The 16608-nt window shown below is 35.6% G+C and overlaps 1 protein-coding gene across 1 annotated transcript in view; it reads right to left on the bottom strand.

The window, feature by feature from the left end:
* SYNE1 (spectrin repeat containing nuclear envelope protein 1) overlaps positions 1-16608 on the bottom strand; it is a 341186-nt gene that overhangs the window by 262783 nt on the left and 61795 nt on the right. The window contains exons 25-34 of the mRNA XM_057737764.1: positions 16101-16265; positions 15003-15170; positions 13376-13546; positions 12448-12588; positions 8427-8587; positions 6297-6447; positions 2926-3153; positions 2457-2555; positions 732-919; positions 216-339 (exon numbers count right to left, since the gene is read on the bottom strand). Of these exons, the coding sequence (XP_057593747.1) occupies positions 216-339; positions 732-919; positions 2457-2555; positions 2926-3153; positions 6297-6447; positions 8427-8587; positions 12448-12588; positions 13376-13546; positions 15003-15170; positions 16101-16265 (1596 nt within the window). The remainder of the gene's footprint in view (positions 1-215; positions 340-731; positions 920-2456; positions 2556-2925; positions 3154-6296; positions 6448-8426; positions 8588-12447; positions 12589-13375; positions 13547-15002; positions 15171-16100; positions 16266-16608) is intronic.

Below are 16608 nucleotides of genomic sequence, written 5' to 3' on the forward strand. Positions count from 1 at the left end.
GGCATTATGTTACAGGAATTTTTAACACATCATGGAAACTGATCATCACAAACTTCACCATGACTTTGTCTTTCAGGTCAGGGCTACTTTTCTTTTCAGGATCATGAAACGAAAACAAGAAGTTGAGTTGAAGAGAGGATTTTGTACTCGATGTTGTTTTACAATGCAACCATAACAAAGAGCATTTCATTTTCCTCACAGCTCCTTGAACTTGCCTGTATTAACTGAAGTTCACTCTCCACCTTGACTCTGTCTGCAGAAATGTTGGCTTCTGGGGAACTGGCTATAGCTTCACACCGCTCTAACCAAGTCAAAAAGGTTGACAGTTCTTTCTCTAGCCTACAGAAAGCAAAGATAAGAAACAAATTCATGCAAAATTATCATACTTGAAAACTAAACCTTTCTGAAGTTGGGGGTTCAGCAGTAACCATTATAAATACCACAATGTTGGTTGTCTTTTTCTAGATGTGAAGGTCCAAGAACCACTCCTTTCATGTTTGTTTAGGAGCTTGCACATGTGTTTAGATCTGTGCAATGTGTAAAGATACACACACATCCTCTCCACAGAGATCTTTATCTTATGATGAAGATCAATGTCTTCCCATGGCAGCCACATGAGTTGATGAGTTTTACATGGGATGATCATTTCCCATCACATAAAGTCCGGAATTTCCTATTTAAGGGTAATTATTGAAACCCTTGCTGCCAACTGGAGAAGGAAGGCTGCTCACCTCTGCCAGTGGGCCAGCAGTTTCTCCAGCGCAGTCTGTCTCTCCTTAGCCCGACACAGCGAATCCTCATAGCTCTGCTGCAGGGCTGCAGCCTCCTGGATGGAGGTGTCTCTGTTAGAGACCTTCCGGGCACTGGCTGACAGGGCAGCTACTGTGCTGGTCAGTGATTCCAGGGCCTGACACAGATCCTGAAGGGAGGGCAAAAGAGTTCAATGAACACACAGCATCAAGAAAGGAGACCTAAGTTTTCTTTGAGACCCGTTATCACCAAATGTTTTCCCAACGTCATAATAAAAAGCAACGGTACTAAAAGATGTCTCTGCCCATGATTTTCAGCAAAAAAAAGTCTCTTCAGCAAAAGAAAGTCTCTGCCCACTATTTTCAGGAAGACAGAGTGAAAGGGACGAGAAAGTTACTTCATGAATGCAGACGTCAAGGGGGAGAATGGATTGACTATTCCCCAAATAAGAATTTGTTGTTGTTCATCTGAATAATTTCAACTTTCCCTTAAGGATTTAGATAATTTGTGAAAATTGTTATTCATGTTATACCAAACGTATTTTAAAAAACCCTTTTCCTCATTTATAAGAGCTACATGCAAAAATTATATGGGAAGTCATGGCTGACACAGCTGGCATCAGGAATCCCATGATAACAACAATTAGGGCACATGAGAACGTGGCAGGCACCGTGTTATGTACATTACATATATTAACTCATTTAATCTTCGTAAGAACCTTAAGAGATATGTTCTTTTTTTTGCCCCCATTTTACAGATAAGAAAATCAAGACAGAGAAAAATAACTTTCTTTAGGAAACCCAAATATTAGAAGAATACATTATCCTCTCTGGTACTCAATTGTTAATTTAGTTGTCCATTAAAATAATTCCATCAAATCCAATTTTTCTACTTTTCCTCATTTGGGTTTTTCTTTTAATTACATAAGTAACACAAAAATACCTTCTTATTATAAATATTCAAATGATATGAATTCCACTTTCCCTTCCAGTTGTGCTTTGGTCAACTGAGTTGTGCTTTGGTCAACTGAGTTGTGCTTTTCTCAGTTGTCTGTTACTACAGCCCCTTTCTCTGCTTTTACGTATACGTGTGCATGCACACATAGTAGGGATAATACGAATGTATGTATATTTTGTTTGTTTATTAATTAACACATTTCTTCTCAGTATTTCTTTGTGCATGATTCTCTTGCTTTGCTCCTTCCTCTAAATTCTGCCAGAGGCATCTATTGCTTTGCAAAATATCTCACAGTGGTTTCCAGTTCAGAGACCAGACCAAAAAAGCTAGCCATTGGGGAAAAGATCAGTGCAGACATAGTCTTTGCACATCTGTGTGTAGTGGGTTAAAATCTGAAGTCTGCTATGCAAATATATACATATTTTTCTGCACATTTAATTTTTTATAATGTTGGCAAGAGGTAACAGGGTTTATTAAAACTATAATCTGAAAAAGTTACATGTGCCAATTACGAGAGAGAAATATATCTTAAATGACTACTCTTTAATACACATTTTTAATGAAAACTTATTTGTACAGTTATATTTCTTCTGTTATATGAAGTGAATATGTCTGATCCACATTATTCCTCAAGTAACAATTTTTTTCAATTTTAACTCTAATAAAAATATTTACTGTTTTCCTTTCAAGCAGGAATTAGCACATTTCTGAGTAGATAAATAAGAAGAAACATTGAAACATGCTCTTACCATATGTTCTTGGAGAACCTTGTATGTTTCTGTAGCTGAAGAACATGTTTTAATTGGATCAGCAAGTTTATCTTCAAATTCCAACACAGTCTGCTGGATCTAAAACATTAGTAAAATATAAAAATAATGGTGGGAAAAACATACATCAAAACAGGAAAGATTATTGGGGAACCAGCATGCCGTTCTTTTTTGGATAACTTTCAATGTGATGATAAAATATATTTTTTAAAAAACCCCAAATCAATGTGTTCCACTATTTGAAAGGAATAAGCCTTAATACCTATCTGAACCCAACATATAATGACATTTTTACATTCCCTCAAAAAGTTACATATAAATTATAAACTCAATCATCATTGACAACTCAGTAAATAATTGGCAAATTGTGTCTTTTCCATATTCCATTATTTCTGGACAATTTATAAAATGCAATGTGAAATAGGTAATTTTAGCAAGGACCAGCTCTTACCTTTTTAAGATTCTCTTTAAACTTTTGCTGCTGAGATAAACGTCCCAGGATTGTTCCTTCCAGATTCTGTGCATGTTCTCGGAGTTCTTCCCAGTATCTTCTTACTTGTGTTAACTTGGCTTTGATTCGAGCAGCTTCTCCAGTGGTAATAAATTGAGCAAAAGACTGAGCTTCTTCTTCTAGCCCTGTAATGCTGCTGATCTTACTTTCTATCTCCTGAATTGTGACCTAATATTTAAAACAAGAAAAATGACAATGTAGGCTGAGCAAGCTTGCCTTCCTGAAATAATGTAGTCATCTGCAGAGAGAGAAAATCAGCAGAATTTTCCTTAACTGACATTTCAACATACTTGCACCATTAGAGAGCAGCTACAAACAAATAGCATGTGTTTCCTGACCTCATCTGGGGAGGATAGGTATGCAGACAATGTCTGAAAAATGCAAACTGATGGTGGTCATGCTCTCTGGATGGAGAATAAGGAGAAACAGCCACCCTTGCTTGCAGTGAAGTAAGCAGGAACATGTCCCTGAAACCCTTACAGTCTCTCTGAAGGTGCAGAGAATACTCTGTTTATCCTAAGAGTCAAGGGTTTTGACCAACTGGTCAAGAAAGTAGCATGTTCCCAAACTCATAGGAATGTTAATATTGACATTCATTTAATTTTCCTAAAATATAGTCGAGTATTTCATATTTTACCAAAATAAAAAATTTTCCAATTCTGCTCCCAGTCTTTTCAAATTTATTACCTATTCTTTATGCCAATGGTGTCCAAATCTGGAATGCATTAGGGTCACCTGGCCCCAACCTCAGGGATGCAGACTCACTGGGTCAAAGGTGGGGCCCACTCTGCAGCTCTAACAACTTCCGGGTGATGCACTGCTACTGACCAAGGGAATCCACTCAGGGAACCATTGCTTTATCACTATCTGTGGACTCGACAGTAAAGCACCTACAGACTATGATTTCCATTTGGGGCAGGAGGACATTTTATCTATTAGTCAGCACAAGAAAAATACTGAAAGCCACTAAAGAAGTGGGCGCGCACGCGCGTGTGTGTGTATGTGTGTGTGTGTGTGTGTGTGTGTGTTGGGGGCGGGGGTCTCTCATAAACATAGAATTTTATTTATGTATAAGAGAAGAAAAATTACTTCTCTGAGAAAAAGAGCCAAATCATTCAATCAAAATAAAGCCAAAAATTCAGAGTCTGTTTCAAATAATTTAAATAGAAAATACTAGAAAAAATAAATGCGTGAATTCTGTCTAGAGGAGACAACAGAGTCAGAAATAACTTCTGTTTAGATAAGACAGTAAGAAATAGCTGGCATCAGATTAATGCCAGGTACACATCATTTGTTTGTTTTTATTTTTCATATTCATGACTATAGTGGTAGATCCAATAGATATTTGTTGTTTGAGCATGGACACAATCTTTCTTTGTTTTGCTGTCTTTTAGATTATTTTTTTGGAAAAATTACTTATAAATTCAACAAATGTATTTTGAGTTTTTAATGTGCTAATCGTTATTCTAGGTGCTTCCAATACCTCAGTGAAACAATCTAAGATCAGAGTTCTCAATTGCTAGAGTAATATCTGGCATTAACAAATTCACAGATGCAAACTATATAATTATATTGCTGGATTGTGGCAGAAAAAATTTCCAATCCAAGAAGAGAGGATGGAAGATGAATCCAGCACATGTTCTTATTATTTATGAGTTATCAATTAGGAATAATGAATTAGTCAATTTGGAATAGCATGTAATGAAGAACAAAAATGGGCTTAGAGATAACTATCTTCACGGCAACATGCAAATATTTCATTAATCTTAATCCTGAAATTGTTTTAAGTGAAGATTGTAAGTGTTAACATATTTTGAATATTTCCTATAGTGTAGTCTTCTGTTTGGAAATAGAAAATGAACCTATGAGCCCCAACTCCACAGTACAGTGTATTCAACTCTATCTTTGCTTATTTTTAGCAAATATATTTTTCCTGCTACTCATATTCATTTTTAGATAGTTTTCAAAGTGCCATATTGGAATATTAAAATGTATTTCTAGTCTGATGGCATGGAAGTCCACAATTTAATGTTTATAAGCTTATAAATAAAATACTTAATCATTTTGTTTCCTAAAAGCAACATGATGACATTTGATTATTGATATATTTCAGAAGTTCTGGAATTAAGGTTTAAAAAATAGAAAAATAAATTAGAGAAAGGATAAACAAGTTAAAGTGTGTATGTCAAAAAATTTTGAAAGAAAAATGTTGCGACAAAATTATTTAAATGTGCTATTCTTTCTTTTTTTGGAACTTAGTGAAAATGATTAAATGGCAACTTTTAAAAACAGTTTTAAAGATTAAACCTATTTCATGGATATTCTTTAATGGCTAGGCACCTGTTTCTCCTGGTATATCACACAAGTCATAACCTAGACTGCAGACACCAGACTCCATGCATCCTTGACTGCAGAAGATGTGTGGTAAGCAATCTGCACAATTCATAGTCTTAGCTAAACAATACTGCATCCTCCCACTGTGCACATGGCAAAGACTTGTTCTGAGTCATAATGTGAAACGTTCCCTCACCTTGGTATTTATTTTACTATATTTAATCAAATGAAATGGAAGCGGGTTTTCCCATTCCAAAAAAATAAGCTGAGATAGAAAAAGAACTGGCTGAATTTTGAAAATGTGTTGTGTAAAAGTAGTATACAAGAAAGAGAAATGAACACTCAGAATTCATTTCTTTCAGCCCATTTTTTTTTCTTAAGCTATTTGAATGAAGTGGATGATGATGGTCTATGCACCTGGTTATTTTAGAACTGGAGGATAACATATCAGAGCATCTCAGTTCATGCCTCTGAAGGCATCATAAATGCCAGCATTAGAGCAATGGAATCTGATTGCTTCACCTAAAGAAAGTAATTTCTGGAACCTCTCCTTGTAGTTGGTGAGAGTAAATGCCACCAATACTTGAGCTAGACATTTAGAATAGTTCTTAAAAAGTAAGGTTGTAGATGATGAACACATTTCATGATGTATAAATCCATCAACAGGACACTCTAATGGGGTTAACTCAAAATCAAGGAAAAGAATAATGTAACCATATAAACATTTTAATGATATTGCACACAATAATGACTTTGAAAGCGTAAGTCGAACAATATTAATACACAGTTCCACCTATTAAGTGTTGCCCAGTATCAATCAAGACCTCTTAGCTCAGCATTTTGTGATAATTTAATTTTAATAGAGTCACATAGCAATGAAAGATTTGTCCCGGGGCCAAATAGCATTTGATGAAATGTAGGAAAGGCGCTCTTAAAAGCTAGACATGGATTATAAACATAACTTGTGAGCAGGTCACCTTAATTTGGTTGATTTGTGTGTCCATGGCAGATGACGAAGTTTCCAAGGCATTGAGTTCTTTTTCTTTCTCAGTTATCCAGACGGACAGGGTCTCAAAATTAGTGCCAAAATGATCCCACTTGTTTTTCACCATTTCCATGGTTTTAATACTAAAATTAACCAAATTAAGTAAATAAAATGCAGTATTTTAATAGAGAACAACAATACATTTTCTTTTAAATCACCAGGTGAAAAGATAGTGAAGACATTTGTGACCACATAGAAGCTGAAATGATTAGATTGGGAAAAAAAATGCACATTTGATCTGAGTGAGTCAGTCCTCAAGTCTTTCTATCTCCTCTGAGAATGAGGTAGCACTACGCTGTGTTATGGATGGAATTGTGCTTTGAACAAAATATTGCTGGGTCCAAAGGGTTTGAATCCAGGTATCATCTAGTTAAACTCTGCACATGACCAGTAGTTGCCGGGACTTATTTTAGTAAACTGCCTGCCTAGATTCCAGTGAATACAGTTTTTTTAACAGTTCTACTTTTGTCAACATGATCCTTTTGCTCTTAGAGGAGAGATACTGCAGTGATGCTTTATATTCAAAGATCTTTATAAAATACATCTTTATGAATCAAGAGAGAGCTTGTAATCTGAATCCCATGCTGCCACACAGGAACTGTTTCTATTATTAGAGCGAAGCCTGCAATCTATCATCTATAATGATTTCAGCTATTCTTAGATATCTGTATGATCTTGATTCCAAAAGACTATAAATGCTTGTACATGAGCACCCTAACTGCTTGTAGACAACTTGGGCTTTATTTTTAATAAATGTAGTGAACAAAATTTCAGCTATAGAGTCCCAGTTTGTATTAGTTATGCATATATAAACCATGTGATAGTTATGCATATATAACCAGGTGATTATGGCTTTCGGTTTAGAAAAAGACTAGGAAACTAAGAGTATATCATTGAACTGTTAAGTCCTTGGGTTAAAAAAAAAAAAGAAGGAATTTCCCTGTTTACCAAAAGGCACTTGAAGACATCAAGGAAAATACAATGGCATCATTGATTGTCAAATTCAATAATATTGCAGTCTCAAATGTACACCCTGGATGTGCCTATGCGCTCCTTAATACAGGCGATGCAAGCTAAATTATATTGTAATTTTTTAATGAAATAAAGATTCAAATAGATATTTCTAACAGAAGTATCTTGCTTTCTAATAAACTCTAAGTTTTATTATTTCTACCTTGAGGGGTAGTATTTAAAGTCTTAAGTCATGATTTGCTTTAAATAAAGTATTTAACAAATTGTAAAGTTTAGACAAATTTACAAAATTGATTATAAGGTGTGAATAGTATTAAAAACAGATTTTACATTTTAAAACCCATCTTAGAAATTATGTCCTCTACCTGAAAAACAATATGTGTTGGTGATTTGCCACCAAATAGCTTTAAAATAGAACTATTCAGCCATATTATTTTTAGGAACATTGGCCATATGTTTATCCCCTTTAAATAGTTATGTGTGTCTATTTTGTACATAACAGGATACCACAGGCCAAAGTATTTTCCTTCTCTTTAGATATTCAAATGCTAATTGTTTAAAAATAAAATATATTTTTGAATTTAATTTTTGGAAATAGTATACAATCAGTGACAATTTGAATATTGAGGCACTGTCAGCAAGCTCTCTGAGCTTCTTAGAGCTGGAGATGTGTGGTCTATGTCATATGTGTTTAGGCCTAGAATCTACACAACCACAAATCTACCCTTCCCTCTAACTGGTGACAGCAAAGAATAATACAGTAAAAAAAATTATCTTAAGTATTGGTTCTTTTTTGAGATTCCCTTCTCCAATGTACGAAGGCCACTTGAATTTTATAGATATGGCTTTCTCATGAACAGAATCAGTTTATGATACAAAAACCACATCCCTTATATTTCCCTGCTCTGTTACAGATGTGGGATTCTCTATTGGTGATACCTTCTTTTGAATGGCAAGTTGCTTCCTCAAAACATGCTGAAATACACAGACACTTGGAGATTTTAAAAGAATGTTTTGAATACAATATACAGGGAAGAGTGTATGAAACTATATCTCAGAGAAGAAAGTTTAGGACTTGTCAAGCACATACTCTTCTTCAAGTGTGTCTTCTAATTTTCTGACTTGCTCTTTGATTGACTTGGCCTGCTGCTGAAGCAGCTGCTTATTCTTGGGCCCAAGTGGGATCTCTGAAGCTTCCTTCACAAGATTCTCAGCCTGGACCGCAATACCTTCTGTTCGTTTAGAAAACTCCTAAAAAAGATATTATAATTCTTAGGACAGCATCTTCTATTAGACTCTGCCCTCAAATAAACTGCACATACTGCAGTCTCCCCCAGAATAGATGGACAGATGAACAGACAGATTCAAACATGTGTGAACATTAGCATATAATATTCTTAGCAATAAACAGACATTTTCATTATGGCCAAATTTGACACTTTGTTAAATTATTTTCATTTTATATGAATGAAACCACAACCACACCTTCAGAGTTGGAGAACTACTTTCATAGTTATCCAACGATTCTCAAAAAAATGTTTACTCCATTGTCTCCTGGTTTGGATTTTTTGTTTAGAATTTTGAGTTGCATTATAGTAAGTAACTTGTCTACACATAGGTTAGTTTATTATAGGCCAGTTGGGCAATGATCATTTGTGATCGGTTTTTTTTCAGTCATAAAGATGACAGATTTCTAGACCAGTGAATACAAATACTTGTTTATTTAGATGAAGGATATCTTAGTCAACACAGAGTATCACTGATCCTTAAAAAAAAAATTTGTTAACTAGTTCTCTGAAAAGAGCTATAAACTGATCTTAATACTGTTAAATCTTATTTACTGTATATCTATACACTACATGAAGGAAAGAAGATAAATTTTGGTCAAACCTAGACTAGGATTCTGGATTTTCTAATTACTAGTTGTTCGTCTTTGCAAATTACTTTTCAGGCTCTTTCACATAAATGCAGGTAGTAATAGTTTTCTCAAAAGATTACTGTTAGCATTTCTTTAGCAATTTCATTTTTAAGTGCCCAGCACTCTTGGCAGGGACTTATTATAATTTTTTTTTACTACTTTCACATAAAATTGAGAATAAAATGGTTTATAAAGTTCACACACTGATTTTCAATAACAGTGAAGCACCTTAATTCAAAAATTAATTTCATATATTTGAGGCACTGGTAAATTTTAGTCATCTCAACTTTGTCACATAAATATATTGAATACTAAATTAGAAAAGGTAAACCCGGAGACAATCTTGAGTGAAAAAAAGTAACTTAGGGTCTCCTTTCTTCTCCTGGATTATATCAAAGGAGGTTCAAATTTTGATCATAAACTCCTCTCTCCTAAGTAGGTAATGTAAATAATTTTTAAAAGTCAAGCTCCTGATAGCCACTTTTTCCTACAGAACATCTCTCAAAATTATTAGATAACACCATAAAAGATAGTTACTACATAATACCATTGCACCTTCATGTCTGAAAGATTTAACGTCCTCCTAGAAATATCAACATTACTTCAGAAAAGTACCCTGCAACTTGAAAGAATAAAAATGAGTAAGTACGGCTTCCTTATGGTAGAGAGATTTATAATATCCTAAAATACAGTATGTACTAATGTCACAACATTAATTTCTGTGGTTAGAAGCATCTACTACCACTATATGTGAATATACAGTCATTGTAGATTCAATTGTGAAACCTGTGAATCACAGCAGAACCCCATGAATAAAATCAGAAGTGTAAAACAGTGTTTCTTCCCCTAGTGTTTCCCAGAACCCAGGAAAGAAAACATGGAGAAAGTAGAGTTACGTTTGAAAGTGCTTATATACATTCAATCTAAGAGACTTTTGTGGGAGCTACGTATTGGAAAGCACAATGCAGAGGAATCTGAAAAGCAGAATGATGCTGATAAAAACCAAATTAAACAAAACTAGAATCATGTTGTAAGGTTTTATCTCTACGTCCTAAGAAGACCTATGGGTGGCAGCAGGGTGCGACAAGAACAAATGGACTCTGGCATCAGATAGGTCTAGAGTTGAAACTTGGCTCTGTCCTTCACACACAAAGTAGCCTTGTGACCTTGGGTCGCCTCAGTCTTTGAATTTTCACTTCCTTATCAGTAAAGCCTTGTTGTGAAGATTAAACATGATATTGCTGTAAACACACAACGGCAGACAGAAAACCCTCAAGTTCCTCAGCACAACCACTCCAGGGTTAAAACAGGCACGAGGGCTATATTAACAATGTCAAGTAAGCAAAGAAGCAGAGGACAATTATTCCAAATGACATGCCTGTGCAGCAGCGTATGTAAACAATTAGTAAAGTAGCTCAGTTTTTTAATGAAAATATATTATAGTTTCTGAGGTTTTGGGCTCTAGACTCAGACCTCTTGGGTTTGTATCCTAACCTCGCCAGTTAGTAATCCTGAGATCCTGGACAAATTCAGTAACAACTTTGTACCTTACATGTCCTCATTTATACAACATGATTAATAATGGTACCTATCTCTGAGGATTATTTCGGTGATTGAACAAGATGATAAACATCAAGTGATTAGATCAGCAAATAGTGTATGCTCAATAAACGTTAGCTCCCATCATTAAATCACTCCCAAAGTGTGCAAGATTATTGGCTAGGAGAATTTTAATAATAAGGCAAAAATATTACATTTGTTTCATCTATTGCTGGCAAACAGATTCAAAAGAGTTAGAGCTGCAGGGTATCAGAAACTCTGGATGGAACCCAGGAGGAAAACCCATGTGATAATTCACCCAACAAATGTGTTTGTATTTATAAAAGACCCCTGATATATTTTTAGTATGTAAAATAACTGAAATCAAAAATCAAAACTTTTCTATCTAAATGATTGATGAAAATCATACACAATAGAAAGATTCTGTGGCTTTATAAAAACTCATCTCCGCAATGAGTTACTAATAGGAGAAATAATGACATATTGGCAGTACAGGAGACACAAGCCTTTTACTGGTGAGAAAATAGCAGCACAGGGGTTTCCCTGCTAAAGGTTATGAAAAGATGGATGTAAGAGTGTTCTTTCTTATACATTGACCAACACATTTCTACACTAATTTAGTCTTTCTATAAACCCAAAACACAAGCAATAGGAATCAAAGGGGCCTGTGCAACTCCTCTAAATGAGTCGCACAAATTTATTGGTCTGCTGTGACTGTCCAAGGTGTCTGAACTTACAGGGTTGAGCTTACTAAGCACACTTACTAAATATTATCTCTTGTATGTCCACTGGACATCAAACTCAATATGCTCAAAACTGAGTTGGTCATCTGCCCCCACTAACAACTACTCCAATTTACTGTCTCTCTCCCATTGTCTCTGTCAGGCTCAGAACCTTGGGTGTCATCCTCTTTTCCTTCACTCTGTCTTCACATCTGTTCCCATATATCCACTGCCATCCTCATTATCTGAATTCACGTTCCTATTCACATACACATGCGACAACTTTATAATTAGAACCCATGACTCCAGCCTTCCACCCTTTCAATATTCTATACCTGTTTAAAAACTCATCTCCCTAAAGTACAGCTCTGATCATGTGACTCCCCTTCACACAAACCTCTACGGGTTCCATGTTGCCTAGAGAGTAATGCTTTAGGCCTTCAAGAGTCTTTGTGATGTGGTCCAACTTTCCTTTACAACTTCACTTCCCTTTTTCTGCTTTAAAACAGAGAATCACCATTTCTCACGCTTTTATACTTCACAGCATTTCCCATTAGAGGAATGCTGGTTTTCTGCCCCAAACTCTGCTTCTCTATGTCTTATCTGCCCTTCAAGCCTCAGTTAAAAAAATCACTGACTTCGGAAAGATGTTTTAGAAATTCATCCATCTATTAGGAAACTAATCATTTCCCACTTCAATGAAAACTTTCTCTTTCATCTTGATGTTTCAATCTTATTTATGTTTTCATTCCCCAGAGCAGCTTGACCAATGTGTTGAAGAGTGAATCAAAAACAAACAATAAGAATTGATTAAATGAATAACTATAATAATTAAGGAAATAATGAAGTAGAAACACAGTTTTTCTTGGGAATAATGGGTACCAAGGGACAGTGTGGTCTTGCCAATATACCTTTGTCTGTTCCAATTCTGAAGATAAGCTTTCCAAACTGCTAAAACTCAAGAAGCGCTCGTGGCTGGAACCTGTTTGAAAAAGGTATCTAACCACAGTCTCTTTGTTTGTTTCAAATCTCTCCCATTTTCTTAATGTGACCTAAATTTGAAAAAATAAATAACATATCATGTTATGAATTATCATTGTGTCACAAAACATTGTCACATTTCCATCCATTTGTCAGGCTGTCAACTTCCAGGTAACAACTCTCAGTTCAAATGTCAATTATACTGAATAAAGATAATCTTAATGTTTTCTATAAGAACTCCCCTTTTGAGTCTCAATTCATCTACCAAAAGAGGATGTGTGGCCTAGGACTCAGTTTTTTCATCTGCTATAAAGTCCTGTGAATTTTAGGATATTACTTAACCATAGATAAGGGACAAAGGAAAGAAACCCTCCCAATGTCTCTCAAAAAAAAAAAAGAGAAAGGATGAAAAGGACAGGGAGAAGGAAGAGAAGCAGGTGGTGAGCAGGTGGAAAAAAAAAATCCAAAAACTTTTTTAAGTTAATGTGTCAAGGGCACAATAAATCATAAAAGTGTGACTGCTGGACTGTCCAGAAAAGTGAAATTATCCAATGGAAATTTCTGGATTCAGACAAGTGTGGATTAAAATCCTGGCTTTACCATTGATCACTGCTCTGTGATTTCAGGGAAAATCCTCAAACTCTTTGTTTTTAAGCATCCACACTTGGAAAATGTGCTAATTACAGAACCCATGTCACAAGGCTGATGCTATAATTAAAAGAGATAACTCACATAAGTGTTTAACAGAATGCTGGCACCTCAGAGGCGGGAAAGATAAACGTTTGCTCCCGCTAGTAGGAGACATAACCTGTGACCCGGAAGTTCACACAACCCATGACGTGACTTTCGGTCTCTGACCTGGATGCGGCGCTCCTGCTTCTCCCGGCTGTGCTCCACGCTGTCCAGGGTGCTCTCCAGCTTCCGCAGCTCCTCTTGGACCCTGCCAGGCAGCCCACCTTCACCCTGCTGAGCCTGCGCCATCTGCTGCTGCACATCCTTCTTCTTTGCATTGATCCTCTTTGTCTTTTGCTGGAAGTATTTGTTCAACAGACGGATAGAAATGTTAACTCTTTAAGCACCTAGGCCAGGGACATTAACACCCACACTGTAACAGAGGTGCAGAAAGGTACAGTCTTCAGCAGCGGGGGCCCAAACTGCATTTTACACTTAGGATGAATAGTTAAGACGATAATGAAGGCTCTGTTGCAATCAAAGTTGGGCATTATTTATAAGTACTTTATGTTTTTTAATGGGAACAACATAATTAATTTGGCCTGAGTGTTTTAGCTGTGTGCTAATTTAGACAACATTTAATGTTTTGTGCAATACGCCGGATGGAATTTGGCAAAACTATTCATTTGACATAATTCTTAAAGAACTATATTCTGCCTAAAAACAGAAAGTCCCAACACCACTTTTTAAAAAATCATTCATGCTGTAAAAATGCTAATATGAAGAGATTTCATTCCAGGGTATATTCAGAAAGATTAATATGCTGAGATTTGAGGAGAGTTGTGTTTTAAAATACACTTTTTATTGAGGTCTAATGTATAAACAGAATGGTACACAAATTTCAAAATACAGCTTATGAATTTTCACAAAGTAAACACGCCCATATCACCAAGCACCTGGTCCAAGAAATGTAAAGTTTTACATTTATAATGTAAATATCTATAATCTCACATTTCTCTGATTTAAAGTAAACTGAAACCCAAACAACACTTTTACAGTGATTGAGAACAAATAATACTGTGGGGTGTTTTTTTTTTTTTTGTACTCACGGCCTTTTTAAAATTATTAAGTAAAGTCTAAAGGCTGCTCTTTCACATGCTTTTAATGAAGTTTCCATTTTGATATATTATTACATATAAAATTAGCTAACATTTTCTTATACATTGTTAGCTAAAATTCTGTCATTAGATTAATTTGAATCAACACTTCCACTTATGTTGAGTTTGACAAGTAAAGTTGGTTATAATTGTTAATTATCAATACAAGCACCAAAACTTCTTTAGTTCCAGTTCTAATCCTTTTAGCAGCATACTCTCAGGAAAGGACTGGTACTTCACATAAGTTATAATTTCCCAAACCAGGATGTATTCAAAGTTGTAAATCGAAAAGCAAAGATTGTAACATAATAAAAGAATAGCAATCTCAAATATAAAGTAGCTGGTCTATGCTTTCCTTCTGTTATGAAAAGGACAATTTAGCAAGTTTTATGAAGGTTTTCATCGTTAAATCAATGTTCCTTCCTTTTGGTATCATCAAATCACTCTGGCCAAGAATTTATCTTGCAAGGCCTTCTGAAATATTTAATATTTAATAGAGAGAACAGAAGTGCCAAGTTCTTTTAACTATTCAGCTGAATTCCCTCCCAAGCTCCCCCCTCGAGCCAGTGGATAGACTTACTCCTCATCCCTCTGGTTCTTAGTAACTAATCAACTTTGCACAAATGTCTCTTTACTCAAGTAAAGAGGCATTCTACCTGGTGATGAAGGAGTAGCTGCTGTGCTTCAAACAAATTTTCAGTGTCCAAAATCTTCTCGGCTTCTTCCTGGACTTCTTCAGAGCCAGTAATTAACTCTTCAAGGGAACTTTTGACTATTTCTTTGTACTGGACACAGTCTCCGAAGTTGCTTAACATCTTTTCAACCTTGATTTTCATGAAAAATCAATCAATCAAACTTAGATTAGGGACATCTACAGAGACTTTCAGATCTTTCAGAATCAGGGAACTTTAAGTCACCCAAGTGATAATTTTTCCATGCAAGTTTATAAATGATTTCAAGAAATCCTGATAACTATGTATTGCACTTTACATTCTTACATTATCTTCCCATGTACAAACTCATTCGATTCATAGGACAACTCAGTCAGTAAAAATATTCTTGCCAAGGGTAGAAGTGGCCCTACTTGAAATGAAGTTGGTGGGTTTGCATAATCTACAAAGGACTATAAACATTGAAATGTATATCAAGAAGTTTAAAATGAGCAGATCTTGCCTGAAAGAGACTTTACTGGCCTGCTGACTCAACATGAATATTTTATTATTATTAGCTATCAGTTATTTACTCTGTTCCAAGCACGGTACTAAGTGCTTTACATGCATTAGTGCACTCAATTCTTGACACCACCTTTTGGGGTAAGTATTTTTAGCCCTGTTTTACAGGTACAGAAATCAAGGTCCAGAGATGTTAAATGACAAGCTCATGGTTACATAGGAAATGGGGAATCAGAGTTAAACTCTACCACTGGGCTTGCTTGACTGTCAAGCCTGGGTTCTTAACCTCTGTGATTTACCTTAAACCTACCATGAAATAATGCTTCTAGTAAAAGTGTGGATCTATAAGCTTTGCACTCTAAATATAGATTGTTAACCTAAATTAACATATCCAATACGGCACAGATCATAAAGCAAACATCCTGCTCGTCTTCGCCACCCATCATCACATACATAAGTATCTGAACTATTCTGTTTAGATGACACATTCTTTATAAAATTACTTGTTAAACTGCAACCCAAAGGAACCTTCCAGATTCTTTACCCAGATCTATCCATTTAGAGAATGACTAAATGGTTTACCTCTGACAACAGAGTCCCGAGAGCCTTGAAGGAACTAGATAATTTGGCCAGCTCATCTCCTTGCTTTTGGGCTTCATTCTCAGAAGAAACTTCAATCAAACTTTTAAGCCTGGATTTCAGCCAGCTGAGAGTCTCGCCTTTTTTGGTAACACCATTTCTGATCTCCTGGAATGAAAGAACACTTTTGAGGAACAAAATACAACTGTGAATCATAAGTTTCCAGCAAGAAAGGACTCAACCTAAGAAGGCTTGTAAGAGGGAGGTAGGAGAGCCAGGCATTCATTCACCAACTCAGTGCTTATTTCACTTTTTGTTCACATCTCTAACAAAGTCTACAAGTGCTAGAAAGAAATGTTTCCCCAACACCAATACCCAATGTGTAAAATCAGTACTCTTCATACCAAAAAATCACCTCCATAATTAGATGTCTAGATATCTCCTTGACCACAACAAAGATGCTTCTTAAAGTACTGTAGAAGAATACGTGACACCAAGATTGGGAATAACA

The sequence above is a fragment of the Hippopotamus amphibius genome, chromosome 6 (genome assembly GCF_030028045.1).
Source record: "Hippopotamus amphibius kiboko isolate mHipAmp2 chromosome 6, mHipAmp2.hap2, whole genome shotgun sequence".
In the NCBI taxonomy this organism is placed as follows: Eukaryota; Metazoa; Chordata; class Mammalia; order Artiodactyla; family Hippopotamidae; genus Hippopotamus; species Hippopotamus amphibius.